Source organism: Fukomys damarensis, unplaced genomic scaffold, assembly GCF_012274545.1.
Source record: "Fukomys damarensis isolate Sample0158 unplaced genomic scaffold, DMR_v1.0_HiC HiC_scaffold_24, whole genome shotgun sequence".
NCBI lineage: Eukaryota > Metazoa > Chordata > Mammalia > Rodentia > Bathyergidae > Fukomys > Fukomys damarensis.
The window spans coordinates 57,407,723-57,435,564 of NW_022900936.1; the positions used below are offsets into that span (position 1 = coordinate 57,407,723).

A 27,842-nucleotide genomic window follows, 5' to 3' on the forward strand; every position below is an offset into this window, starting at 1 on the left:
GTATATGTTGGGCAGCAGGCAGCTTCATTCCTGGAGAGCGAAGACCAAGGAGGGACCAGGGTGGGCCTCTCAGGCTGGAGGGAGGGAGTCTTCTCCCCACTGTGGGGATGAGGAAGACCAGAAGCTGGAGGCTGAGTTGTTAACCCTTTGGGTTATCAGACAGCCCATTCTAGGGCAGCCAAAGCCCTGTGGCCGGTCCCAGCTGCTATTAGGTGGGTGTGACTCCTGGATAGCCAATACCTGTTGCACCTTGTTGTCTATTAGCCCTTCAGTATCTTTCCGACTTTTAAAAGGGGATTGTTAATGGCTTTTCAGGCTGTGAAGCACAGGCATTAAATTTGTTTGCTTGGGAAACATTCCTGCCCACTGGAGACTTCCTTGGTGCCCAGGCCGCTTGGGCCCTTGAAGTAAGTGATTAGAATTCCAGCAGGCAGAGGTAGGTGCCTGTGGCTCAGATTCCTGTTTGAGTGTCCCCTTTACAACTGTGGAGGCTGTCTTGGTCCATAAAGTAGATGCTCTTTTCTTTGCAATGGTGGCCTCTTTTTGGTCTTTATTCTGGGGGAAGAAAAGACAAGTAGAAAGCTGAAAGTGCAGATAATATCTGGGGAAAGTTGAGAGTAATATATATCACATATTGCGACAAAACCTAGATTATTACATAATCTACATAATAGATAATAAATCTCAATGGTTTTTAATTGCATCTACCAATTAGTATGAACTTGGTAATTTAGCAGAAGGAAAGGCACTCTTTAAATGTTAATATGTTCAATGTTTGATAATTTCATCAAACTGAGTACTACACGATGTAGTGTGTACAGCTTACTAACCAAAGTAAAGTTGTTAAAAACAAAAAATCTCTAAAGTTTAGTAACAAAAATATTAAGTGCATTTTCACTGTTTTTCAAAATTGGTGTCAGCTTTGTGTGAAAGCAGCAGGGTCCTGGCAGGTAGGTGGGTGTTCATAGAAGGCAGAGAAGTTGATTGTTGGGATTACACACGGCAGAGTCTAGGTGTGACCCTGGGACAAGGAGCAGCAACTTGTGGTCCAAGGGATTATTGGGAAGTGAGGCCCCCAGGCTTATGTGAAGATAAAATATCAGCGATGACATATACTATTTCAGGGCAGCTCTGCCCCATTTTTTTTTTTTTTTTTTTTTTTGTACCTGGGATCGAACTTGGGTCCTTGTACTTGCGAGGCAGGCACCAGAACCACTGAGCTAAATCCCTGGCCCCCGCATCTGTCTTTCTAATTATGAAAGTGCTACTACATCTCTATTTTGAATATTTCTCTTTTTAGTACTAGGATAGGACCAAGGCCCAATTATTGAGCAGCACTCCCAGCCCTACTTTAAATATTTCTGAAGTATTTAACTTAAGTGCAGATCTCCTAATCTTCAGAGGAAACCAGTGTTAAAGTTTACATATCTCTTGACCTTTTTCTATGACAATCCAAATACTTATACACTGCATTTTAATATATAACCTTTATCTTTAATTACAAAAATGGGATCATGGTTATTTTCTTTGTTTTGTTGTTGCTTGAGACAAAGTCTCCAAAGCTGTGTAGTTCAGGATGGGCTCGAACTCACTAAAACTAAGTGGCATAGGCTGACCTTGACTTTGAAGTGATCCTCCTGCCTCAGCCTCCCGAGTGCTGGGATTATAGGTGAGTGCCACCAAGGCTCGGCAGGATCATGCTGTTTTGCAAGTTGCTTTTGAGTCATTCTGTAGGCCAGCATTTCCAAAACTGTGTTTGGTAAAGCTCTCCTTACTAATGGTACTCTGAGAAAAAAAATGGTGCTCTCAAATAATTCCAGGCTTGTAGTCAGTTCCAGGTCTGTGGTTTTACCCCTTCTTGGAGACTCATGCTATATAATAGCATGTTAAAGGCTCTGAAAAGGCCTGCAGTAAAGAAACCTGATAAAATGTTTATAACGTAGCCTTTTCCTAAATTACTTTTGGTACAGCTCTGAAGCACATTTTCACGTCTGGTAGGTTTGTGGAAGTGTTGTCTTAGGCATTCCTTGCTAATCTCCCCTTTAGCACTATCCTTCCATTGTGCATCCATCTATAACTTTATGGGACACGCAGAAAAAACGTTCACCTATTCATGTAATAAGCAAATACTCACCGCACTCTGAGTATGAACCAAGCACGGTGATTGGTGCTGCGCACGTAACAGTAAGTAGATAGCTGCTTCTCTGCCCTCACAGACTTTTGCAGCTTGCCTGCAGCACAGCAATGGTATTAATCCCACTGTGATGGATGGCTGTCTTGTCCGACACCTGGGGGTGGCAGAACCTCGGCAGAGACCGTCTCTGCAGGTGGTGGAGCCTGGGAGTAGGAGGCTGGAATGACCTCCACCGCTCTGCTGCTCCCTCCCTTCATCAAGCATCTCCAATTCTCCACACTTTGCTTCTGCTGTAAACAGTGGTGCCCAATCCAGCTGGCAAGACTCCACGTGTTTGTTTTCTCTGCATGTGCCAGCCTTGCACCAGGGCCACTGGGCTTCACAGTTCTGGGGAGCTGGCAGGGGCTGGGGTGCGGGCTTCCATCGGGGACCGATGGACTGACTGGAGCATGCTTCAGACTTCCAGATTGGTATTTATTTAAGTTTGAGGTGGTTTAAAAGAGCTCTGTAATTGAAAGAGGAAAGAATGGGAGTCAGGGTAGGGGACGGAGTGTGTATAGTCAGGGTCAGGGAGGTGGCGAAGAAGTGGTTTTGTATGAGGTCAGATGGGAGGGAAAGTAAACTATCACGATCCTAAAGCATACTGCTAGCTGGAGCTGTATGTGTGTGCACATGCATGTGTGTCCACATATATGTCTACTGTAGAAGTAGAGGGTGTGCGTGCCAGGACAGGGTGCTGGGATAGCCAGGCTGGGGGTGTCCAGTTCCTGACATCTTGCCTTAAATATTAGATGTAAATCTGCAGCCAGGATCGGACTGATGGAAACATCCTCAAAAGTGACCCCAAATGGAGTTATTCAAGCTTAGTAAGTATCATTTATTGAACATCTACTTTGTGCCATTTACTATCCAGCTGCGTTGGTAATGCAATCTGTACTCCTTTAAGCATCCTTGTGTGAAACGGATTTTGTGTCTTATACCAAACTGATTCCTCCGTGAGTTCAGGGTAAGGAGGAGAGACACTGTCCATGTCACAGTGCACATATTACCCTGTGAGCCCTACAGGAGCAGCCTGTCATCTCCCAACATGGCCCTGACTCCAGCAGTTCAGGTCTTTACCCTAAGTCTAGTACTGCACTTGAATGCTTCATGTTTCTTGCAGACATGCGTGAATGTGTTCAAGTTGGAGTATGTGTGTGTGTAAGGGGTTGGGGCTGGTTTCACCTGGCATTTGCTTGAATTCAGCCCTCGAACCAGACGGGTCAAGAAGTAGTTGATCCTGGTTCAGCCCAAGGCATGGTGCCGAGACCTGCTTTGAGGCATATGGGAGATGTAGACGCAGGCCTGATGTCCTTGGGCTCCTAATCATCAAGGGGAAGGGTCAGAGAAGACGACCACAAATGACAGGTTCACTGGAAGTGATGGTACTTTTATTGCCTAACAAGAGTAAATCAGACTCTTTTCAGCCCCCACAGCTCCCTAACTTCCCAATTTCTCCTACTAACAAGAGCTTTCCCTTTCTATGTGCTTGCAGTTCTCTCTCCTCTGCCAGAACTTTTCATATCCCAGGGCATTATTTGTTCACTTCCAGGTGTTTGCTGAACACTGAGAGTTGTATTTATGCTGCAGATGCCATCTCAAATAAAATCAACACCGCTCCTGAACCTTTGGTCCAGCAGACAGGTAGCATAAATAATTAATAATGCAGAGGGTACTATGTAGATGAAACACTTGGTGCCTACCCCCACCACTAGATCACTTGACGTAGGATGTGTACTTAAGACACATTTGTCTAATGGAAACAAGCTTCTTCCAGTACCTACTTGTCTCTACATTCTCCTCCTCCACCTGCTCCGTGTTTACATAGGACAGTGGGAAAGATCTGTGTCCTGCCTGCCTTCTGCACTGAATGAGAACCGCTAATCCGAGTGAGATAGGAAAAAGAGCGTCACGTGCACATACCTTTTGCCCTGTGTACAAGCCCCACTTCTGCAATCCCCTACCGGGGGTTGGTCAGATCAAATTATGTAGACCATGGTGAGACCTTGGAGGTAGTGGGCTTTACAGCTTAGTTTGACACACTTACTGTATGACAAGGAGAGAAACTCAGCAAATAACCTGCAGTGGATTGTGAGAAGTGACAGTGTGGTTGATAATGCTGAGGCTGAAGAGATCCATTGCTGGGCATGGCACCATATTCCTGTAATTGCAGCTACTCAGGAAGCTGAGGCAGGAGGATCGCTAGTTTTAGGTCAGCCTGCACAACTTAGTGAGACAGTATCAAAATAAAAGAATTTTTAAAAGGGCTTGGAAAATAGCTCAGTGGTAGAGTGTCCCTGGGTTCAAACCTTAGTGCTGTGCACGCGCACACATACATGCACGAGAGAGAGAGAGAGAGAGAGAGAGAGAGAGAGAGATCCTCTCACTGAGACTTCTGTTAGGTATAAGCCTTTTTACTGCCTTAACTGACAAACTTCGATGAGTCCTTTAGAACTACATGAGGAATGAACATGGATGATAGCAAAAAAGGATTCTTTTAGGCTTGGTGAAAGGCAGTATACAGTGGAGAACTGATCTTTCGTAATGAGGAGGGCAGAAGTGTGTGCATGCATATAGAGGAGTATGTGGTACATTTCTTCTGTCTTTTCTCTGAGGTAACATTGCTAGGGATTCTGGTTCTCACACTAAGTAGTTCGTGAAATCCACAGCTTATCTTGGGACTCATCTGTTCTTGAGGCCATGCTGCATTTGAATTTTGGTATAGCAGATAAGATGCTGTCCATGCTGACAGTGGTCTAGGTCCTTAGCTCTCTGAGAACGGGAGATTTGCCTTGTTTTCCTCTGCCTCCTCCTCAGCCTTTGGTGCAGCATGTGGCACCTCACTTTGGGTTTGCTGACCTGCACTGAATCCTGCCCCGGTACCCATCCCAAAACCTTGTGCCTCTCATTAGGAGTGATTTGGAGTTGCCAGCACTGATCTGCCTGCTTTTCTCTGTGTGAAAACCAAGCAAGATGCCCTTGCTTTTCCTGCTGTACTTTTGAGCCAAATCCTTTTGCTTCCTGGATGGTTTGGGGGAAACACTTCCCTGTGGCTCCGTGCATGTTGCAGGTTGATGGTGGAGTATTTCCTGAGTTCACCTCTCTCTGTTTTTCCTGGATGGTTTGGGGGAAACACTTCCCTGTGGCTCCGTGCATGTTGCAGGTTGATGGTGGACATGCTCCTTGGCGTATTTCCTGAGTTCACCTCTCTCGGTTCTTCTCAGGGCTCCCTTGGGTACTACTTTCAGGTGCAGTCGGTGTCCTGGCTGCCCTAGGCCTGTGTGCGCATGTAAGGTTTGTGCTCCCACGCTGACCACCATGCATATAGGTTTGTTTGTCCTTTATCCTGATAGATAGAACATCCAGCTTTTAAGAATTGCCTTAGTGTTCTCCTGGGGCTGGTTTGCTCACTTGTTCTGTCTACCCAGGCTCTAAAATATTTTTGTATTAGTCTGTCAACTTTGAACATGAGAAAGTTTGAAGTAGATGCTCTTTCTCTCCAGTCACTTTATGAGTGGTTTAGTTCGTTGTTTCCATCACAGGCTGTAATTAGAAGGAGGCAGGTAGAAAAGGAGCAGGTGGCCCGGCTGTGGCTGTGTGCACTCATGGAGCAGGGTCAGAGGTGAGCTCTTTTCTGAAGCTGAGAGTGGGAGCTGGGGCACAGGTAGGGATATGTTTTCCTTTTTGTAAACTCTTCCCCAGAAATTCTACTGTCTGATGGGAGTATTTCTCCCATTTCTCTCTGAACAAGTAGAGACACTATGGAGAAATTATCATTTCTGTCATTATTATCATCAAGAGATGATCATTACTGTCATTATTATCATCAAAAGAGTGCAGAGAGGACATAGCAGAAAGTGCAGTGGGGAGAAGGTTATTAGCTTAAGTGATATTAAATATTGACTAGTGTTGAGTGTAAATTGAGGCTGTAGAAGCTAATTCTGGCCACAAACTTGGGAACACTATAGTGCTTTCTATGGATTGCCCCTCCCATAGAATGTGAGGTTCTGTAAATCATATAGAATAAATTGTTTTTTTCAACAAAGACTAGTTCTTGGTCTTCAGATACTTATGTGTGGGGTAACAAAGTGAATATATTGCATAATTTGGACAGCCTAAGGGAAAGAGCAGAGATGATATCATGTGTGTCTAGAGTTGCTAAAATGCAACATGCATTTTGGTATAAAAGGTTGTTAGCGAAAAGCCCACCAGGTGGCATTGCCACTGTATGAAATTATACCAGTGAGCAGCTTTCTGCGGAAAAGTTCATGACCTCCACTCTCCAAAATTACTGCCTGCCCTCTGTGCGCCAGGATGCTTTTACACATTATCTCATTAACTTTTTTTAGTAGCTCATCAAAGTACTCATTTTCATTCTCACAGAATAAACTGAGTCTCAAGAAGATTAAGTAACTCACCCAAAGTCACCCTACATTGAGGTTAGATGTGGCTCATACCTGAACCCAAGGCCAGTAATCGTCCATACCTGATCCTGCTGAGTGCTCACCTTGTTACTTAGTAGAGAAGCTCTGTTTACAACACAATTTGAGATGAGTCTTGAAGTCCTTAAGTTAACAAAGCATTGGGATGTTTTGATAATCTGTCAGAATTGGGACAGTCACACTCCCTAGGTGGTGAGGATGAAAAGTGGCAGTGGATAGGAAGCACTGAACACTGGGCTCTGTAAAACACAGGAACTCAGTGTATTCAACCAGCTTTCCCACATCTCTGCTCTCCTCCCTCCTCCCCTACCCCATGCTCTTTTCTTGAACTCCTCAGGCCTGAACCTGCTCTTCTCTTTCTGACTCAACAGCTCTCTTATTTCTCCCTTTCTCATCTCTCTTTGCAGCCTCCTCCACCCAGTCTCAGGTTCAGGGCAAGGTGATGGCTGCATAGACACCATGTCATCCTAGATCCAGTTCTCTTGAAGCCCTGTGGCAGCAGAAAACCTGAAGCCACAAGCTTAGTCAACGTGTATTTTGGAAGAAGTGGTAAGAAGGAAAATAGAAGTTCCATGAACAAAGCAAGCCATTGGAGTATATGCATGGGCTTGCCTTTGTCCTTAAAGAGTTTAAAACCTCACCAGCACTCAGCTCTCTCCAGCACTGACCAGGAACCCTTCAGTTTAAAAAAAATAAAGACCATGGTTATAGTCACTTTCTCTCAGAAAAACCTCTTGGTTCCACTGCTGTAAACTGGGTATCTGTGTCTCTCTGACATGTTCCTTCTCAATTTCAAATTTCTGATTAGACTGTATTCTTTCATTTGGCAAACAATGAATAAACCTTTTATTCAAGGTGGCAGGATTACCAAAATAAATTTGATACATCCTGCATTCAAGGAGTTTATGATCTGGTCAGGTGGAAGAGCTAGGAGGCATGTTAAAGGCAGATACGTGATAAAAAATCCGTAAACTGTGGAAGTGTTACATTAGGTGAACAGAATGTTATCTGTGGGCCCTGGAATGGGAATGATTGAAGGAGGCTTCATAAAGGGAGTCAAGTTTTAGGAACGCTTTGAAAGATAGTTGGGAGTTCCTTCTAAACGGAAGGAGGGGAAGGTGATTCAGCTAGAAGGAACAGAGAGTGTGAGAATGCAGCTTACTGGGTTTTAAGACACATGGGAGGAGAACACAGGAAAAGCCAACTATAAAGAACCTGGGAGGTTGTGCAAGGTCTTTGGACTTTATGTGATCGTTCTCACCCAGGGAACTATCAAAAGTGAGTCTGTTCACTTATTTCCTTTTTTCAAAAACTGAACTCAAAAACATTTTTTTAATCACCCATAGTTTCTCTGCATTCTCAAATCAAGTGCTTTTAAATATTTATGTATCTATATATCTGTCATCTATCTATCTATCTATCTATCTATCTATCTATCTATCATCTCTCTATCTTTTTGTGCTACTGGGGAGCAAACTCAGGGTCTTTTGACCAAGCTACCTTCCCAGCGACCCCATCCCTTCTTTTGTTTTTTTAATTTTGATACAGGGTGTCATTAATTTGCTACCTTTCCTGGGCTGGTTTCAAACTGGGTGATCTTCCTGCTTCAGACTCCCAGAGTGCTGGGATTGCACACACGTACCACCATATCCAGCCACAACTGCTTTTTAGAAATGTGTCTTTCCAGACTTAATCTGTGCTCACTTGCTTTTCACAAAATGGAATCTTTATTATTTTTCCCATCTTTTAAACACTACTTTCATGTTGCTACTTAATCTTTATAATTATTATTTTTAATGACTGCATCATCGTTCGTCAATTATTATGCCTTAGTTTATGTAAAGCATTGTGGTCCAGTGAAAAGAACCAAGGGTTTTAGACTCAGGCAGACTTGGTTCAGATCTTTTGAGATTTACCATCCTGGTGATCATGGACAAGATCTTTAATCAAGCTGAGCTTCAGTTTCCTCATCTCTGAAATAGGTCGATCATATGCCCATTGTGAGAATATCAGACTAAATGAATTATAATTATGACCTATATGAAGCATTTGCTCAGTGAATGGTAGTTGCCCATTTATCAACTTTTACTGCTCAGTTGAACTTGACATTCTAGAAAGAAGGCAGATGGCAGTGCAGGGGCTGATTAAATAGGCAGGAGAGAGAGCCAAAGAGCCAGATTGAGGGGCTTTAGGCCTGTGCTGTCCAACACAGTAGCTGCTAGTCCGAATGGCTGTTGAGCACCTGAAATGTGGCTAATTGGCATGGAACTCGGTTCAGTAAATACAAAATGCACACTAGATTTCGAAGGCAGTATGAAACAAAATGTAAAATATTTCATTAATTACATCCTATTATTCAAATGATAATACTTTGGATATAATGTATTAAAGGATATTTAAGAATTCATCCATGTTTTTATGGTTGCTATCCGAACAATTTTAAATTACATCTGTAGCCAGAATTATATTTCTTTTGGACGACACTGGTCATACCAGAGTTAGAGTCCAGACAATTCAGAACTAGAGTGGTGAAGCAGGGAGAGGCAAGAAACAAGATGGGTCCAAGATTGAGCAGCTGAGTAGGTGAATCTTTTCATGATTTGGGGAAGTTGGGGAGTAGGAGATGAGTTTTGGTGTCCTCTGAACCTTGCCATAAAAGGCAAAGATTTAATCTAGAGTACCTGTACCTGTTTTTCTTATGAGTTGGCCATTCAGACTCTCACGTCAAGTCCATCCCTTCTCCTTGTAGATTTGGTAGGAACTTTTTTGTCCATTCCTTCTATGATCATGGCCCACACAGCTGGCCTGCACTTGTTACCAGGTTCAGAACATACTTGGTGCTCAAGGATTTCTGTGGTGCCCGATTACTGACCACCATGCTCATTACAAGGAAGGCTGGAATGAACTTGGCACCTCCAAGCCTGGGTCTCCATGGAGCTCCTGGCCTCCCCACCTACCCCTTTATGGAGCTTTGCTTTGTGGTGCAGGCAGTGGGCTGGATCAGAATCACCTGCAGTAGGGCTACAGAGCAAAAGAAGTTGGGAGGGAAGGCTTCACCTATAGAGAGGTAAGTGTTCTCAAGTCCTGTAAGACCCCACTCAGTGTCTTCACCTCCTTTGGCTTCTGTAAGATTTCAGGCACATGCTGAGGATGGTTACTAAGGAGTGAGGCGCTGGGACTTAATAGCAGTTCAGATAAACAAATGTGCTTTAGGTTTTAAAGCCTAAACAAATCAAAATTGCATGTGTACTATTCCCTGCAGGATTGTTGGGATATAGGGCCTTCTTGGGTTGAGGTAGGAAGCCACAATGTGGGAATAGGTAAGAGCAGGAATATGGAGTATATCAAGTTTGGAAGGTAAAACAAAACAACACAGCAAAAACAGCAAAAGAAAACAACCATCAACAAACACCAATATATACTGTGACTTTAGCAGTTTTGCCTGACTTAGATTACCAGACTTGGTTACTGGACAAGAGGGTCACATCACTATGGTAGGGATATTGTTGCATCTACTGTAGGAGCATTTCGCTTCTACTAAAACTTTATGCACCCATCCCAGCCCTGATTATGGTTGTCAGGTAGTTTTAAGACCTTTGTCAGCATAGTAAAACTCGAGGAGCCTATGTCCGGAACCATTTCTTGAGCTCTTCTTGTGTATTAGAATCTATAGGATTAAAGTTTCAACTACTATATAGTTGAGTATATCAAAGTTCATAAAGTTTTTCTGTGCTTAATTTTATATGTGGCCTTATATTTGTATTTTCTCAGTCATAGAACAAGCAGCTTTATGTTATACAACTTAGGAAACTGTTCTTTGAAAAATTCTGTCATATCTTGGTATGAATTTTATTTTTCTGCAAAGTTGGGAGGAATGTGCTCTGTTCTCATCCCACATTCTTTGTCCTGGCTTCCCTTTTGGGGTCCACCACAATTCTCACTTCCTCTTCAGAACCAGACCCCCGAGGGGGAAGTGGGCCAAAGTAAGTAGGCAGGCTGGTGGGTCTTCTGCTCTGCTGGGGTTCCTTCTCTAGGAGTTTCATCTCACTCCCACAACCGTGACCTTTCAACACAACTGTGGACGTGGCCGCAGGACCTACTCCCCAGCAGAGAGATGTACCTTGCTTTAATGACATTAAATTGGCTGACATTGAGATAAGGCGCTGTTGGGTTTGGGCAGAGAGTTGACAGAGGTGGCTGAATAAATAGCAAGGTTTCTGCCTTGATGTCTCTGGTGGCCCTGAGGAGTGAACGCCTGTCTAGAGATCATAGTGCCACATCCTTGTCTTATACCAACCTGCTTATGCACGTTCGCACCCGCAACCCCTTGTTTTCCTTGGTTGTGTCATTGTTGCCCCCCATCTTTGCCTCCCTGGGGCTTCTACTTCTCCCTGCCCCAGCTCCAACCACACCCCCCACGGCACCACCATTGCTTTCCTTACTCCTAACCTCAAAGTCTAGCCTTTGCCACAGACCAGGCCTGTCCAGATTAGAGCTCTGTGGGGACCAAGCCCCTTTGAAAGGAAGAAAGAGGGAGGAAAAGCAGAAAGAAAGTGGGAAACAGAAGAATGAAACCCGACCGAAGGGGCAGTGGTGCTTTGAGCTATCTCACTGCGTCACAATGAATATGGACTCTATTAAGCCCCGTTCTGCCTGTTAGTGTCTCCCGGGGCAACACAGCCCCCATATGGCAAGCATGCAGCAGATTAGGATAGGCCCCTGGGCCGCATTGAAGGCCAGGGCCTTGACTGGCAGTTGAGCCCCTCCCCTCCTCTCCCTCTCCTCACACTTGACACTGCCTGTGTTTATCTAAAACAGGGGGGGGCGGCATTTGGAAGGTTTTTGTCCCAGCTTGGAGAGAAGGGAAAGGAGCCTGGAGGCGAGTGGGGTAAGGGAGATTGAGGGAGGAGGAGGGCCGAGGCGGGTAAAAAGGGGAAAGGCAGGAGGGAAGCTCATAAATATTCAGGACGGGCACTGAATGGAGAGAGAGAAATAAAGCAGATGGAATTTGTGTTAAAGAACAGCACAATCACCCTGTTTTGAGCCTTCCAAAAACAAAACAAAACAAAAAAAAAAAAAAGAAAGAAAGAAAGAAAGAAAAGGGGAATGGCCTTCTAGGAGTGTAGTAGCTACGTTTATCCAATTAGCAGGGTTGTCAAATTGAATTTATATGGGGTGGTGGGGATGAGAAAGGAGTACAAGAGAAAAAAAATTGGTTTTTCCTTTTCTCTTTTTTCCAGCCCACCCTCAACCCCCACTGGTCAATATTTTTCAAATTTCTGTAAAGAAGTAAGGCCATTTTCAGGAAGGGGTATGTGTGACAAAGAAATGAGACTCCCCAGTAGCTTTATCTCCAGTGCTAGAGGTAGGTGAGGGTTCAGTGCATTTTACCAAAAGTTCAGTGGGCAAATCAAAAGATGAGATCTCTTCTTCACTCAGATGGCTGAAGTGGTTCCTCCTCACAGCCTTTCCATTTTGCTTGCTTTCATGGTGAAAGTATCCCACCTGCCTAGGTAAAAGCAAATTCTGTGTATTATTAGCAGTTCTGTGAAAAGAATTCAGGTTTGCTTAATATAGGGACTGACAGTGGTACCTTCAGCCTGTGTGTCAAGCTGTCAAGTGTCCTAACAGTGTCCAAGGCACCGCCACCATGTACAAACCAGGCGGTGGAGACCTTACCCGCTCATTCACCCCCCCACCCCGTTTTTCTGTTCTCTCTTAAGTGGATTTACAGATTATATAATTTAACTTTAACTAAATTAACTCTCACAAAAGGACAAGTGCCTAAAGAGACTGCCACAAAGAAACTGGGTCGAAGAGAAGGCTGATAATCCAACCACATGCAAACAGGAAGAAAACAGCAGAGCTGGCCCTTTTCAGGCCACGTTAGGAAGTAACAGCATTGATAATGGCATCAGATCTGATGAGAATTCGGCAAAATCATTAGCATTCATGCAGACTATTTGAAAGAGATTACATGTATACCATTAGGAATGACCCTATTTCTAAATAGGCATTCTGTCTTAAGGTATTAGCTAGTGAAACTATAAAACAACCATGATTAAAGAGTCATTAAAATATGCCTTCACTTTCCCTACTCTTAAAAATTTTAGTTCTGCAGTACATGCCTTTAATTTATAAATTAGTAAATATGCATGTATTTTGGGTGGTTGTCCAGAAAATTTTACTCAGAAGGGAGTAAGATTTGAAATACTTAAAGCCATTGTTCCAAATAAGCTTTCTGCAGCAACCCAATGTTTTTTGCACTGCCCTACACACAGAAGACTTACTTTCCCTCTCCTCTAGGGCAGTATCACCTTCCTACAGTGTCTTGTTCATCTTACATGCGTAAACCCTACAAGACCCATTTCAAACCTTACGTCCATACAACTTTCCTAACAATCCTGCCACATCTCATTTATAACTGAACTAGTAATCAGTCAAGATACAGTATTAGTAAAGAATGCTGAAGTTCTTACATGACAGGAATCCTAAACTAAAACTTCAATTGTTTTGGGGGCAACAGAAATTTTCTTCTCATGTGACTTCTTGAGCTGCTTTCTTCCGTCTTGTAGCTATCCCTTCTAAGACATGTCATATGTGGTCAACAGATTGAGAGAAGGGAAAATGGAAGGAGTTCTCAAGCTTCTTACCACCCTGGGCCGGAAGTGACATACAACATTCTGACTTACCTTCCATTGGCCAATGCAAGTCACATGACTGTGTACTAACTTCAGAAGAGGCTGGGAAGCGAGGAGCTGGTGTTTATTTGCTGGGCACTAGCCAGTTTATGTCCTAAATTGGGCTTTAAGCTCCTAAAGACCAAATCCATCTTCTGGTACTCATAGTACCCTTGCCTACTGTCCTATATATGATCAATCAAAAAATACATTAGTATTTTTTCTACCCCCAGTATCATTATAATAAAATCAATCACAGTTGTATTTTTTCTTCCTAATAATATCAATGACAAAATCAAAGTACACCTGTAATAGAAGATTTATAAACAAAGTTTTATTAAGAACTAAAGAAACATTTAGAGGCCAGCTGCAACACGGCTCATATTTAAGAAAAGCAAACTGTTGTCAGTTCCCTTTATGTGACGTCAGAGTGATCTTGGTAGATGTTCCAGATCTTGAGCATGGGCTGGTGTCTATCTAGCATTTGAGTAGTGCAATTATAGAACATTTCCACCACTGTGGAAAATTCTGTTGGAGGGATTTGTGCAGTGAACAGTAGGAGACTGTTCTAGATTGGGATGCAAATAATTAAAGAGTGACAGTGGTCACATAGAAAGTTACTGTTACAGGTAATAGTCCAGGTAATGATTTTTTGCATAATGAAGTAAACTCAGAAATATTTAATTTTTTAATTTAATTTTGGTACCAGGGATTGAACTTGGGTCCTTGCTCTTGCAAGGCAGGTGGTGGAAACACTGAGCTAAATCCCTGGCAGACAAACATTTAAAATATAATGCTAAAGCCAGTTCTAAGCAGTTGATTAGTGTGGCCCCAGAAACAGTTTGCTGGGGGCAGTGGTGGGTTAGTAAAAGAGCACTGTTCTAGGAGTAAGAAGCCCTACTGGTAGCATGGAACTTCCCTTCTTAATTACTTGGAAGACCTTCTGCAAATCACTTAGACTCAGCCTGGAAACACAGTAGGTGTTATTGTAAGCTATTATTCTATTTCCTTTTTTTTTTAGGGCTCTCCAATTTTAAAATGTTTCCTTTTAATTGGGTCTGTGGGGAAAGTACAATTTTTAAGTAAAAATTAGCTTTTTTACTGTATATGTTTAAATATACAGAAAACTATATTTAAATATACTGTCCAACATGATGTTTTGATAACCTTTCTTAAGTCCTTTTCCCAAGTCTGTCTAATCTCACATATGCAGTCACCTGAGAATTAGATTCACTTTTTTTTCCACGTTCTCCCCATGCCACTCTTCTGTGCGGAAGTTCTACCCTTTTTCTTGAGAGTGGAAGCTGCCAACCCTTACACCCAGCCATTTGGCGTTTTCTCTAAGAGTCAAAGCTTTGCTCCGCCTCAGACCACTGAGAAAGGGAAATCTTTGTCCACTACATTGGAAACGTATAAAAAATAATGTACCTTGGGGAAGAAACAGTCACTTTTTAAAAATCAGATCTCATTCTTCTCTTAAGAGAAAGTTTTTAAGAAAATTCACTTCTTCAGCTCACTTTGTTACTGGTCTCAGGACATTGGCAGTTTAGATTCCACAGGCTTCAACTCTGAGGCAGCTGCAGTGGCCCCGGAGTCCAGGGAGTGAGACATTGGCCTCTCACTCTTGGTCCTTGTAGTCAGCCAGCCCTCTGGGGAGAAGGGGGAGCTGGACTCTGCCTAATGATCAACTTTCAGTTGTTTGTAATTTTCTCAAAAAAAAATAAATATTCCAAGGCTACAATTTTTCATGCTTGGTCTCAACCTCAGAAGTGTGTTTTGTTGTTGTTGTTTTTGGAAGGTTCCAGAAACGGCTGTTGGGAGGTGATTATTTCAGTGGGGACTATGTATGTCAACAGTGAAACTTCACAGATATATTTTCTTTTCTTTTTTGTGTCCAAACTATCCTTAAAAATGGCAAGTACTTAGATCTCAGTGAGGAATTTATGGCAAAAATTCATTTTCCTTTCTCACTGCTTTTAATTTCTGTTTTCTTGATTTCTCTCATTTTTCTGAGAAAATTCATAAGAAAATAAGATCAGGATCCAGACATATGTTACCTTGCCAAGAAAAATAACAGGCCTTACTGTTGACTTTATTGAACTTTGAAATTGTTTCTTGCTCATCTTACAGTGAGACAAAGTTACATTGCGGTTAGATTCTCTAGCTTGAGCTTTATTTGCTTTAAAACAAAAAATGTTAAAATTTTCAGATACCTAAATTTCTGGAATGGGCATATTTGTAGACTAAATTAACTACATAACTTTGTCCAAGAAATCACTGTGTTTCTATAGGCGATAAATAAGATATATTGTGCCTTCAGTGATCCCCCACCCCCATTTTTTTCCCAGTTCTGTTTTTACATGAGACCCCAGTGTCCTGCTTTGGGGTCGTTAAAATGGTACCTGTTGTGGGGATTAATGAGTTCTTTCTCCGTCTTTGAATACCTGCTTCTTCTCACTCCCCTACTACCATACATTCTTTTCTTCCTACTGCGTTTAAAGTAGGATGGTGGCTGGCAGCTTAGTGGGGTCTGTTTCCATTTTGAACTTTATGAATTACCGAAGGTGTAGGACTAACAGGAATTGTTTGGCTTGCACTCATTAAGCAGGAGGGGGCCTGGGCTGAATTTCCTCAGTAAAACCTTTGTTGGTTTTACAACCTCAACACCTCTGTAGCCACCCTGTGCTCAGTAAGAAATGGCCCTCTGTACCTCTTTGTCTGCTTGTACTTTTCTTGCTCTTTGTTCCTTCTTATTCGTTTTCTGTCTCCCTCTCTCTCTCTCTTCCTCCACTCCTTCCTCTCCTCTGCCCTCCCCTTCCTTGGTGCAGGGAGGAAACAGTTCATATCAGTCTCTTTACGGAGCTGGGGAAATGGGAGTGTCACCAGGAAGTTAGTTTTTAAAACCCATAACTGGGAACTCATGTAATCTATATTAACGTTACCTCATTGGGGAAAAGTAGATAATTAAAACAAGGATCTGGAAAATCCAGAGGACACCCAAAGTTTGCTTTTTGATATGAACTTTTTCTATAGAAACCACTGTTCTACCTCACCCTTATTCCGATTCTGTTAAACACCCACTCCACTATGCAGAGTCCCGATATTTAAAATGAGACACGTCTTCTCCGTGGTTGGAAGCACAGAGCTTTGCAAGCAGAGTAACCTGAGTTCCCATGTAGGGCCACGATTAAGTGACCCTGGGCAAGTTACTTAACTTCTGAAACCCAGTTTCTTCACCTGAAAATGGGGGTAGTGGTCCCCACATTGATGTGAAGATAAGTGGGGGCACCTGGTGTAAAGAGCTTAGAGAGTCTCTGGAGCAGTAGCAGGCACCACTCTTTCCTGCTGCTACTGCTCTTCTCATCCAGACTTACATTCTTTGAAGCTTTTGTGAATTTCACTTTGCTAGTAACTAGTAAAGTGATCCGTTCATCTACCACCTTGTCTGAAAAAGAGCAATCGTTCTCTTGAGAATGCTCATTGGGCAGAGGATATGTGGCCCCATTATTCCTTCAGAGGCCAGGCCAAAGTGAAAAGGCCTTGGAGAAGTGAACAGTCTAAGCAAATCCCAAGCACCTGCAGTCACAGAGCAGGAGCTGCAAGCCCCCATCCTGCAGTACCCCCGTCAGGAGTATTTGGTGTTGAAAGGCTTGGGACCCTCAACCCCACAGGCTGGCCAGCTCAGTCAGACAGCTTGACTTCTCCGGTTTTCAGTGGTGACTGTAAATCTCCAGAAGAATCTCTGGTCAGGTAAACTGGTCTTAAAGAATTAATATTTTGAATGTATGTACTTTCCTAGAAATACACTGTAAATATTGCCACATGCATATGTTCATTCAGTCATTGTCATGCTGCTTTGAATCTTGTTAGGGTTTACTCTGATGCCTTCTATCTCATAAGGATTTTGATCCACTTTCCTTACCTGCTGATGGTCTGTAAATGGATCAGTGAAAAGCGCAGAGGAAAAACCTTGGGTTCGGTTGTAGCAAAAGAGTGTGTGTGTTAGAATGTACTCTAGCCTCTGTGGCTTTTATGAGTTTTCTGAGAACCATCCCTTACAGCAGGCGGCATAAACGAATAATATCATGAAAGGAGAGAACTGAATGTTCTAGGCAGGTGGCGGGGAGCTGAGATTTATCATCAGGCAGCTGGAGGTTCAGTGTAGTTCGATCCCCAAAGGAACATTATTCTGAGTAGAGATGCAGTTGTCAAGAACACAGATTTTGTAGAAATGGAAAACTCCAGAATTCCAGCCCCGGAGCAGAGAGAATAGAAGCCTTAAAGTCAGACTGCAAGGCTCTGGACCCTGAGGAGGCGAGGAACACTGGCTGATGATGTGTGACTTCTAACTGCTTAGACTTGGGGCAGTGCAGGTTACAGGCAAACTGAAGAGCAAGGAGGGCAGGTTGATTTCAGGAATGGAAGAGAATTTTCAGGATTAGAGGAATAGAGCCAAGGTAAGGAAGATCAAAGCAGATCTTTCATGAGTCACTAAGACTTTATGACTTATTAATGAGGAATATTTTTGAAAAGTGGAATTTAGTTTGCACACATACGCGCGCACATGGGACAGTGCTGTCCCATGGTGGTATACACTAGCACATGACTTGCATGTGGTGGCCGTGGATATTAGGCCTCTGGCAAAGCAAACAGAAGAATAATTTTGTGTGGTCCAGCATCTGCACTAGGTACTCACTGCCTATGCCCTGTACATAGCTAAAGCCCTCCTTCTCTCCATATGCTGGATACCCTGTCCTTTTTGCTTTTGGTCACCTGGGCAGAGCTGTAGCATCCTTACCATAAGACAATCCCCTCCTCACTCAGAACACCTGATGGAGGAGCTTCTTTTAGATGAGAAATGGCATGAAGGTGTCCTTTGGTCTTCCAATGGCCAGGGTTCCACTCCTATGTTGCCAGCAGATGGGGTGAGGGATGAAGCCAGGACCTTTGGCTGTCACAGGGCATCCAGACATCCTCACCATGGTGTCTTATTTTTCTCTCTCACACAACAGTGTTGCAGTGTTGTCATACAGGGCATCCAGACATCCTCACCATGGTGTCTTATTTTTCTCTCTCACACAACAGTGTTGCAGGAGATTGTGGTGTCTTTATGAGTGACACCGGTGGCTTACGGGAGTTGGCTTCGGACCCTCTGTGACACACTGTGCTTCGTGGGACAATGAGGAAGCTGAGAGAAAAGAGGCCTGAGGTCACACTTGCTTGGCTCCTCTTTGCCACAGCAGGCTGCCTTGCCAACTTGAGTGAGTGCTCCCCTCTTTGCTCCTTGGTGGCCCCTCCCAGAAGACCTCTCTCCTAAGAGCAGGTGGAAGCGAGAAGTGGTGTGGAATAACTCTTTAGAAAGAGCACTTCACTTCCACCAGCCAGCAGGGTCATGCACAGAATACCAAATGGGAAGTGGGAGTGACAACATGATATTGGTTAGTTTTTAGTATTTTATTCATTTTAAAGATGTAGAGAAGACAAGAGGGAGGAATAATATAACTGCCTTTTGTTGTATATTTATGAGATGAGATCATGGCATTTATATACTGTATAAGTCTCCTGCTTACAAAACATTATTAGCCTCGTTTTACAGCTAAGAAACAGACTCAAAAAGGCTAGAATGAAATGACTCAGAAATAGGCACTTTGGGAATCAGTCCCAAGCCTGCCCAACTCCAGAGCCTCAGTGCTTGCCTGTTCAACACACTGCAGCCCCAAATCTAAACTCTGGAAACAGAGGAAGGTAAGGGAGTGGGCAAGGGCCACTGGACTCCTCATAGAAGGATCACCCCCTCTGGGTTCTCGATTCTGGGAAGCTGCCTGAGTGCTGTCCTTCTAAGAAGGTGAGGCTGTCAGTTTGGGGGCATCCTTTCATTGCTGTGCCCCTGTTCTTTCTCCAGATGAGGTCCCTCGGGTCACCGTCCAGCCTGCATCCACAGTCCAGAAGCTTGGAGGAACTGTGAGCCTGGGCTGTGTGGTGGAACCTTCGTGGGTGAACGTGACCTGGCGCCTGAACGGGAAGGAGCTGAATGGCTCAGATGATGCTCTGGGCATCTTCCTCACCCAAGGGACCCTCGTCATCACTGCCCTCAACAACCACACCGTGGGACGGTACCAGTGTGTGGCCCGGATGCCTGCCGGGGCTGTGGCCAGCGTGCCAGCCACAGTGATACTAGCCAGTGAGTTTGCCATTCTGCTTGGTGTGGTCCCAGCTGCTCTCTCCCACTCTCTTTCTACCCCCTGTCATTAGTCATACCCTGAAAGGGGCCTTGATAGTTGAAATTTCAAATCAGAAGACGGTAGCTGCCCACCAGGCTCAAGATGGTGGGGGCACCATCGTGTCCTTGGGAAGTGTGACTCTGAGTGGGAGTGGTGTCTAGAGTGAGCCTCTCCAGAGGGCAAACTGTCCGGGGACCCCAGAGCTGGACCACACTCCTCCTCCTCATTCTGTCACCCCATTTTAGGTGCGGTGTGCTAGTTGCTATCTCATCCCCCTCCCATGCCGCTCACCCGTTCTCGGGGGTCACAGACAGAGTATTTACCGGAACTTGGTAACTGAGTCTGCCCATTCCTGACTTGGAGCGTGGCTCTTTGTGAGGGGCAAGCATATTCCAGTGCCTGAAATATAAATCATAGAGCATAATGGGAAGGAAGCTGTGTGACAAAGGGCTGAAGAAGAGAGAAATAAGACATTAGGTGACAGTTTGATGCAAGACGTCACACTTTTTTTTTGAGTTTTACTTTTATTGTACTCAGTATATGGTAGCTTTTAAAAAATAATTGTCTATAGACTTCTTGCGATATGCAACCCATGTTATGTCTGAACTCTATTTTTTCTGATTCTTACATTATACAGAACATAGGTCCTCAGGCTAATGTAGGATAACCAAGGGCCAAATGGCTTCAAATGGCTCATTCTGGCTGATTCCATTTTCATGAACTTCCTTCTAGACTATCTTCCTGACTGCTCTTATAGCTTTCATGCTTATGAAAGTGAGACATAGTTTTTATAACATTACTTAAATACGTGCGAGGACCCAACAAAGTAAATCAGGAACCAAGTGACTTGACATAGTCTCAGTTTCAAGGAACATTATGCAGGACAGGTACTGTAGGTGCCATACTACCCCACTGGGCCTTAGAGGAAGCCAGCGGAAAGTGGGCAGTCTGACACACTGCCTTCGTGTGTGACCGCCACTTGGATGTGCATTGCACAGGACATCCCACTATTTGACTTTCTACATATTGTACATGTAGAAACATGAGACTTGATGGATGAAATGGTACTGAAGTGTGCAGAGTAGTCCAGATATTCATATATGTTGTGCCTAGAGCCAGGAAATAAAAGGAATTGCCTCAACTTGCCCCTTCCGGGAGCCTGAAAAATAGGGAATAGGGAATTGGGAAACATTGAAATTTTAATGGAATTTGCATTTAAACTTTGAGAAGATTTTCAGGGCTTGTTCTTTCATGACTCAGCAATATCCCTGTCACTGAGACCCTGCTTTGGGCTTCCATGTCACCGTCCCTATCATCCTGTGGATCGCGTGCTTTCGGGAAGTTGGCTGTCCTGTGCCTTCTCTCAGGGAACAAACCTCTGAAATGTGTCTGGGGCAGATGAGGTGTGGTTCTGGGGAGAAAATAGTGAAGGATGGGGAAATAAAAAAGCTAAGGAGCCCTCCTTCCCCTCCTTGCCTGCTGGTCCCCATAACCTTGAAGAAACCTCACTCCCTGAGAATAGGACAGAGGCTGCCACGTGTACTCTTGTTTTGTGGGGGGGGGGAATAGGCAGCCCTTCCCTTTTCTGAGGGGTTGGAGGGAGGGGAGGCCAGGCTAACCCTAAGGTGCATCTGGGACTCTCCACAGCGCTGGGGACCACTTTACTTTTTGACAGAGGAGCACAATTGAGTCTGAATGTAGGGTCTCTGGGCAGCAGATTGAGTGCTCTGGGCAGCGTGAGGGTCCCCAACAACCGGCTAGAATTGCCAGGAGCTGGGCTGGTGTGTATTTGATTCAAAGAGACAGAGGCTTAGGCAGAGGGAGAGAGGAGTCATCTCATTACATGTGGAAGGTCTGGGGTTAGAGCTACACTTCCTATTGTCATATACTTCCTACTTCTGCTTTATATTTTTACATTATAATTGCATCATAGAAATTTTAGAGTACATTTGGGGGGGTGTACCAGGGATCAAACTCAGGACTTTGTACATGCTAGCCAGACTCAGCGCCACTGAGCTAAATCCCTGGCCCTAGAATATACTTTAAAATGTCTAGCTTAGCCAGGTGTGGTGGCTCATGCCTGTAATCCCAGCGCTTGGGAGGCTGAGGCAAGAGGATTGCTGTGAGTTTGAGACCAGCCTGGGCTACATAGTGAGTTCCAGGTCAGTCTCAACTACATGGTGAGACCCTGTCTCAAGAAAAAAAAAAAAAATGTCTCCCTTGAGCCTGCCATCTTCATACAATCAGCATTGTCATTTTGGTATACACCCATTCAATCTTTATTCGTACCCTTCTTTTTCTGCCATTGTAACGGTGCTACTGCATATAGTTTCTATTCTTATCTTTCCTCATTGACATTGTATTATAGGTATGTGCCTTTTAATAATTTACTCCTCTTTAAATAAGAATAAAATGAAAACAGCAAAGTACAAGAAGTATATAGTCCTAAGCGCAGAAACCAATGCATTTGTTCATATGTGTTCCACCATCACATCCCATCATGCCCCTTCTGAGTTAATCTGTTCTCCCACCCCTAGCAGAACATAGTTACTAATGGCCCTAGGGCATCCCTCAGCTGGCTCTCTGGTAATGTACTGAACTGTTTTCCTATTGCTGAGCAATTAGTTCACTTTCAGTAGTACATTATTACAAGTAAGATGTGCCTTGCAGCAACATTTCTGCCTTTAGAGGATATCTAGAAGGGAGATTTCATCTGCAAATGATCAGCACATGTCTGTGGAAGCTCAAAAATTCCATAACCATTTATTTGGTTTAGGAGCCAGGCTGAACCTTTTATTGTTTTTGAGGAAGGCAGAGATGGAGAGGGAAAGATTCGTTTTGGAGCTCTCCTTTTGCTTCAAGGTGTATCTGTGTGGGGAAAGACAATTTATAGCCTTTATTTAAAAAAAAAATCCTGGCTACTGCTTTCTCTGGTGCTTGAAGGGATGTGTGGTTGGCAGAGAGGACAAAGGGAAGGATTTGGTTGTGGCCCGAGAAGGCACAGTGAGAGGAGAAAGGGCACGTAGAGCAGTGGAGCTAGTCTTGTTTGAAAGCCAGGAACTATTGGCTTTTCCCTCCAGTGTGAACCAGAAATGAAATGTTTGGGTCTGACCAGAAGGAAGGAGTAACGCTGGAAATAGAGTGAGCAGGCTGGTGAGGGGACTGTGTCACACAGAAGAGGGAGTTGGTGGAGTGGAACTATAGCTTCCCAAGCTGGGAGGAGGCTGCAGTTTGCTGGTTGGAAGGCAGGTGGGGGATAGAAAAAGGGATGCTGTCTTCGGATTAATGCAACTGGGGTATTTGGCCCGGACTCAGCAGTTATATTAAATTTCTCAAAGCACATTCCAGAGCAGAATAGAGGCTGTGTTTTGCTGGTTGGCTGGTGTTCAGGAGGCTGCTCCGTAGATGGGATTACGAAGGCATGGTCTACATTTGGAGGAAAGGCTGGGCAGGGGCATGCTGGTAGCACACACGCTCAGCATTTAAGGCCGCGTCTTCCTCTGGCCTCTTCTGCACGCCTTCATATGTCCTTCCCCGCACAAAGCAATCGCTCTTTAGCCTATTTGGCAATGTGCTGCTGCCTGGCCTACCTCTTAGAGGCCACTCTGAATTTTAGACAGTGGGGCCAAGGACCTGCCTTGGATTCAGGGGTGTGGGGGTGGGGCTCTAGAGATGCTTCCTGGCCCAAACCTCTGTTACTTCAATGTTTGGGGCTGAAAGTCCACTTAGATGTCACTCTGTCCTGGTCATACCAGTTTGTTTTTTGGTAAAATGGAGCCAGATACCGAGAGCTGCTTGAGTCTCACCTGTGCACCCTCCACACCTCTAGTATGGTTGTGTGCATGGCAGCACCTTCATTCTTCGTAGATGCCCCCATTTCACTCTCTTCTTGATGATTTTTTCTTTCCTGTTAACACAAACTTTATTTTTTGATAATTGTTTCTTGCTCCTAAGGCCTCATTTCAGATAACCTTATCCAATTCTTGCCTTTTGGAATACTGATGACTTTGATCTCTTCCCTTCCATTTATTTTATTTCTTTTCCCAAGCTTTACCCCAGCCAGCCAGCCACTCCGTGTGGCTCAAATACTTCCACTGTGCTCCTGAACCAGCAGCAGACATCACCGGGGGACCCCAGTCCTGCTGTCGAGATTCTTAGTGCAGCATAACAAGTCCTCACCAGGGCCCATCAGAACTGGCATATGATGTGAAGAGCGTTCTCTATCCCTACCTCTAATGCCCCCCATTTAAATAAACTCCATCACAAAACTTTACTTTTACCTTTTTCTAGTTTTTATTAGTTCTCTCAGCTCTTCTATCATCCCTAGGCCCAGTTCTACTAGGAAATAAAATAAGTGCTGAGTAGTCACCTACCCATAATTCTAACTCTGAGAATTTTAGTCTTCAAGCTTTTGTGAAGTCTTAAGTACACTGATGTAACTGTGATGAGATCTGCTGCCCTCCATAAGACCCTGTAGCATGACGACCAGGCATGTACCACCTGACTCACCCTTTGTTTGGCTGCAGAGATCAACAGGTAGAGGCTGACCTAAAAGAAAGTGCTCTCCCTAAGGAGACGTCTCCTTTACTCTGTGACCTTGAGAAAAGATCAGAAGGGGACAAGGAACCCTTTGTTACCCTCACTTAATTTAACCCACCAAAGAAATGAAGAGCCAAATGAATATAACATAAAAAAATAAGAAACTAAAATTTCATATCCTGGGTTCAAGTTCTTGCTTTGCCATGTATGAGTCGCATGACTCTGGGTAAGTCACTTAATCTCTCAGATTACCACAGTTGTGAAATGAGTGCAATAACTTACATTACTAGGCTCAGGAGGATCAAGCGAGGGAATATATGGTAGTAGTGTTCTGAAGCATGTTAAGAATTGCAGAATTTACTTGTTGGCTCATTTGGTCAGCAAGTATTTGAGGAGCACTTCCTTGCAGAAGGCCCTGGGGGCTGTGCCTAGCCCTGTGCTGCCATCTCCATTCTGTGACCAGTTTCTAGGAAGCTGTGTATCCAGAATGATGTAGAGCTTCTGGTCATAACCAGAGCTGAGAGAGGCTTGGCTTGATAGAAAGAGATAACTAACCCACTTCCTGTGAACCTTCTGGTTCCTTGTGTAAACAGCTTCTCCAACCCAGACTCCCACTTCCAGCTGTCTGAAGAGCAGTCGTGGTGTCACTGTCCATTTTGGTGTAGTCTGAGAGCTGCTCCTTTGTGCTCTTGTGCTTTGCCCTGACAGGCTGGGGGAACATAACCTCAACATGGACAATTCTACTGTCAAGCCGTGTCCTCTTGCTCAGCTCCCTTTATCTGACAACAACATCTACACTTTGTTTTTGAGCAAACAACTGTTCACCGTTGTTAACAAAGTTGACACTTAAAATTAACCATCATAATTTCCCACTGTCCTCCTCAAAAACATTACCCCCCTGTGAGAGAGAGTACAGGAACATGTCTTTTTGGAAGTAATGTGAAGAAATTAGATTCCTCTTCAGCCCAGCTACCAGAATCATAAATCATCCCGTTAGACCAAGATGCTTCTACACTGCCAATGCAATGACTTTGGAATGTAATGATCTTTATGAAACTGTGATCTCCACTCTGCCCCCTGAATGCTTTAGATCTCAGCCTTAGATGGAGCTGCAGCTTTAGGAGATACAGGCTCATGACACCCTGTTGTTCTGGTCCTTCCCAAAGGTTGCAGGAAAAACTGCATAAAACCCTCTTGGTACATGCTGGGAATTGCTTTGGACACAGGCATCTCAGACAATTCTGTCATTTTTCTGACATTATTATGATATTTTAATTTGTGTGTGTTGATTTTGACTTTAAAATTTAGCTTATGTTAGTATATATTCTATTAGCCTACTTCAAATCCTTTGTGAATAGAGAGGTGGAAAGAATGAGAGAACAAATAAAAAAAAAGACAATCAATCAATCCAAAAATTTGTCTTTCTTTTCCAGCAATCACTAGAGTGCTTTTCCCAGAATATATTTTCATACCACTATTTAAAATCCAGCCTCTTTAGTTTCTTCCTCAGTAACTCACCACTTCACAATGTGTTCTGTCCTTAAAGACTTCTATTAAATAAGATAAAACCAAAGTTCATTGAGTCCCACTTGAAAAATTACAAACTATCCATTCCCTAGTGCTGACGTCTCCATATGAGTATTTTGGAAATTAATGTCCTAAGAATTGGGAAGTATTTTGAGTGTCCAGTAGAGCACAGTAAGATCTCTTAGTCACTAGGGACCTCTCAAGTTAATGGAGAAGGTGGACTTCAGTAAGTCAGTCCCATGAGTTGCCTCACAGTGATGTGACCAGATTGTGTGTGTGTGTGTGTGTGTGTGTGTGAGAGAGAGAGAGAGAGAGAGAGAGAGAGAGAGAGAGAGAGAGACTAGGTTTTAATAGGAGCGGAAAGGCTGGAAATGACTCATTTCAGTTTGGAGTCATTGAGGAAGGCACAGGAGTTGAATCTTAAAGAATATGTCTGCTGCCTTTATCTTTAATTTCTTGAGTCCTCACAATCCTTTCTCAAACTTTTAGCAACTAAATTAGATATTGCATAGTGAATTTCATTTCCATAGTGAGATATTTCTGTGGTGAGCTCCAAAATTTTTAATCTAGCTACCAGGTAATTCTTTCTTGCTACTGTCAATCTCATTCTTCATTTTCCCTCTTTGTTGCTTGCTGTTTCTCATCTGTTTTCCCTTTGGGAAGGATTATGTTCTGATTAAGCAAGGAAACCTAAGAGCATTTTCTCCAGCACCCTTCTCTTCCTCCTAGTCTGACTCAGTGTGCCAGTGACTTCTGAACAAAACAAGAAGGAGTATTTGCTCCAAATTGGAAAAACATTCATGTGTTGGCCTGGGTGTCCCAGGGAAGCCCATGCAAGCCTTTTGCTTTGGGATCAAGGATGACAGTGGGAAGAAGGGTTAGGGGAGGAAAGAAAACACAGGCTTCCTGAGTTGCCCCAGGAGGACAAAGGAGTCTGCAGCTGAAAGCTGGGACAATCATGAATCTGCCTTTGCTGAGAGGGAGAGAGACAACTCCATGAGAGGGTGGATATCTGGGAAAGGAGAACTTGCTTGGCTTGAAATTTAACTGTTTCTAAATTATGTGCATTTACTTGGCCCGTTGGACAAAAAAATTATTAAAAAACAACTCAGATCCTAAAGATGCTAAGCAACTTGAATATCTTAATAGGAAACAAATAAGAAATACCATATAGCTTGAGGTCAAAGTCATATAACCCTTTTCTGCTTTCTACTGGATAATTCATATCTCACAAGATTCATATCTCACCCCTGCTATTCTGGTGAAATCTTCAAATGATACCAGCAACACTAATTCTGTCAGGCCAGACAGACACACGTTATATGCTTTGCTCAAGACATCTGAGCAGTAAATGTCAGCTCCAAACAGCCAGAGGTCTAATTTGTGTTAAGCTGTGTTCACTGCTTGCCAAACTGACCTGAAATCTGCGATGCTCCCTCTACTGAGGACACCCTTAAAGACTCTTAATTCACAACCACCCTCTCTCAATCCATTTTGTGCATCATAGCCATGTGCTTAAATAAAATCCTAGGTCCGTTTCCTAAGCTAAGAGAATAAGGTTTGAAATAACCAAAGCCATTAATGGAACATGATATAACATGTTTCCTTTAAAATGAAAAGAAAAGCCTAGGAGAGTAGATGAGTGTCTTGGCTCCCTCTTCTTTGTGTGTATAGATGCGTTTAGCAATTTCTACTTTGGCCTTGTTTTTAGACTTTCAGATATTTTTGGTACCTGGTAACAGTCCTGAGGATTATACAATAGCAAGTCTGTTTTGCAAATTGACAAAGTCTGTCACTAAATAATGGAACTGTTATCATTTATCTCTGTGTACATAGGGCTTCACATGGGGCCTGGGACAACTCTAGAAAGAGGAAGGCTTTCAAATCAAATATGCTTGAAATCTAGATGATCATAAAGGCAGGAGACATTGAACAAAGATTCTGAGATTTCTTCACCAAATTCTAATCTTTTTAAAAATCTTCAGGAAGTAAATAAGAAAAGATAGTGGGAACTCAGAATACAAACGAGTTGACAATAAAAATAAATTCAAGAAGGGTTTCGAACAATCGATGGGAGTCAGAAGCATAAATGATATTTAAAATAAACTGACATATTGAGAGAAACTTTGGAAACCTTGCCAGGAAGTGTCTGTGACTGGCTCCGTGTCCTACCAGACATCTCACAGGACAGTGTCGGAGATCGTGGCGGACAGGATCAGTAGTCATTGCTGCTGGTGAAAGTAAACAGTTCCCAGGTGTG

General features: G+C 43.6%; 1 protein-coding gene across 8 annotated transcripts in view; it reads left to right on the top strand.

Moving 5' to 3' along the window:
- Positions 1-27,842, top strand: part of Boc (BOC cell adhesion associated, oncogene regulated) — a 66,536-nt gene that overhangs the window by 16,132 nt on the left and 22,562 nt on the right. For 6 of the 8 annotated variants that reach the window (XM_010630106.2, XM_010630112.2, XM_033768162.1 and 3 more), the window contains 2 exons: positions 18,381-18,556; positions 19,198-19,476. In XM_010630106.2, the coding sequence (XP_010628408.1) occupies positions 18,475-18,556; positions 19,198-19,476 (361 nt within the window). In that variant the 5' untranslated portion in view covers positions 18,381-18,474. Of the gene's footprint in view, positions 1-2,925; positions 3,001-3,725; positions 3,818-18,380; positions 18,557-19,197; positions 19,477-27,842 lie in introns of all 8 variants that reach the window. The other 2 variants (XM_033768161.1, XM_033768163.1) reach the window with 1 other exon arrangement.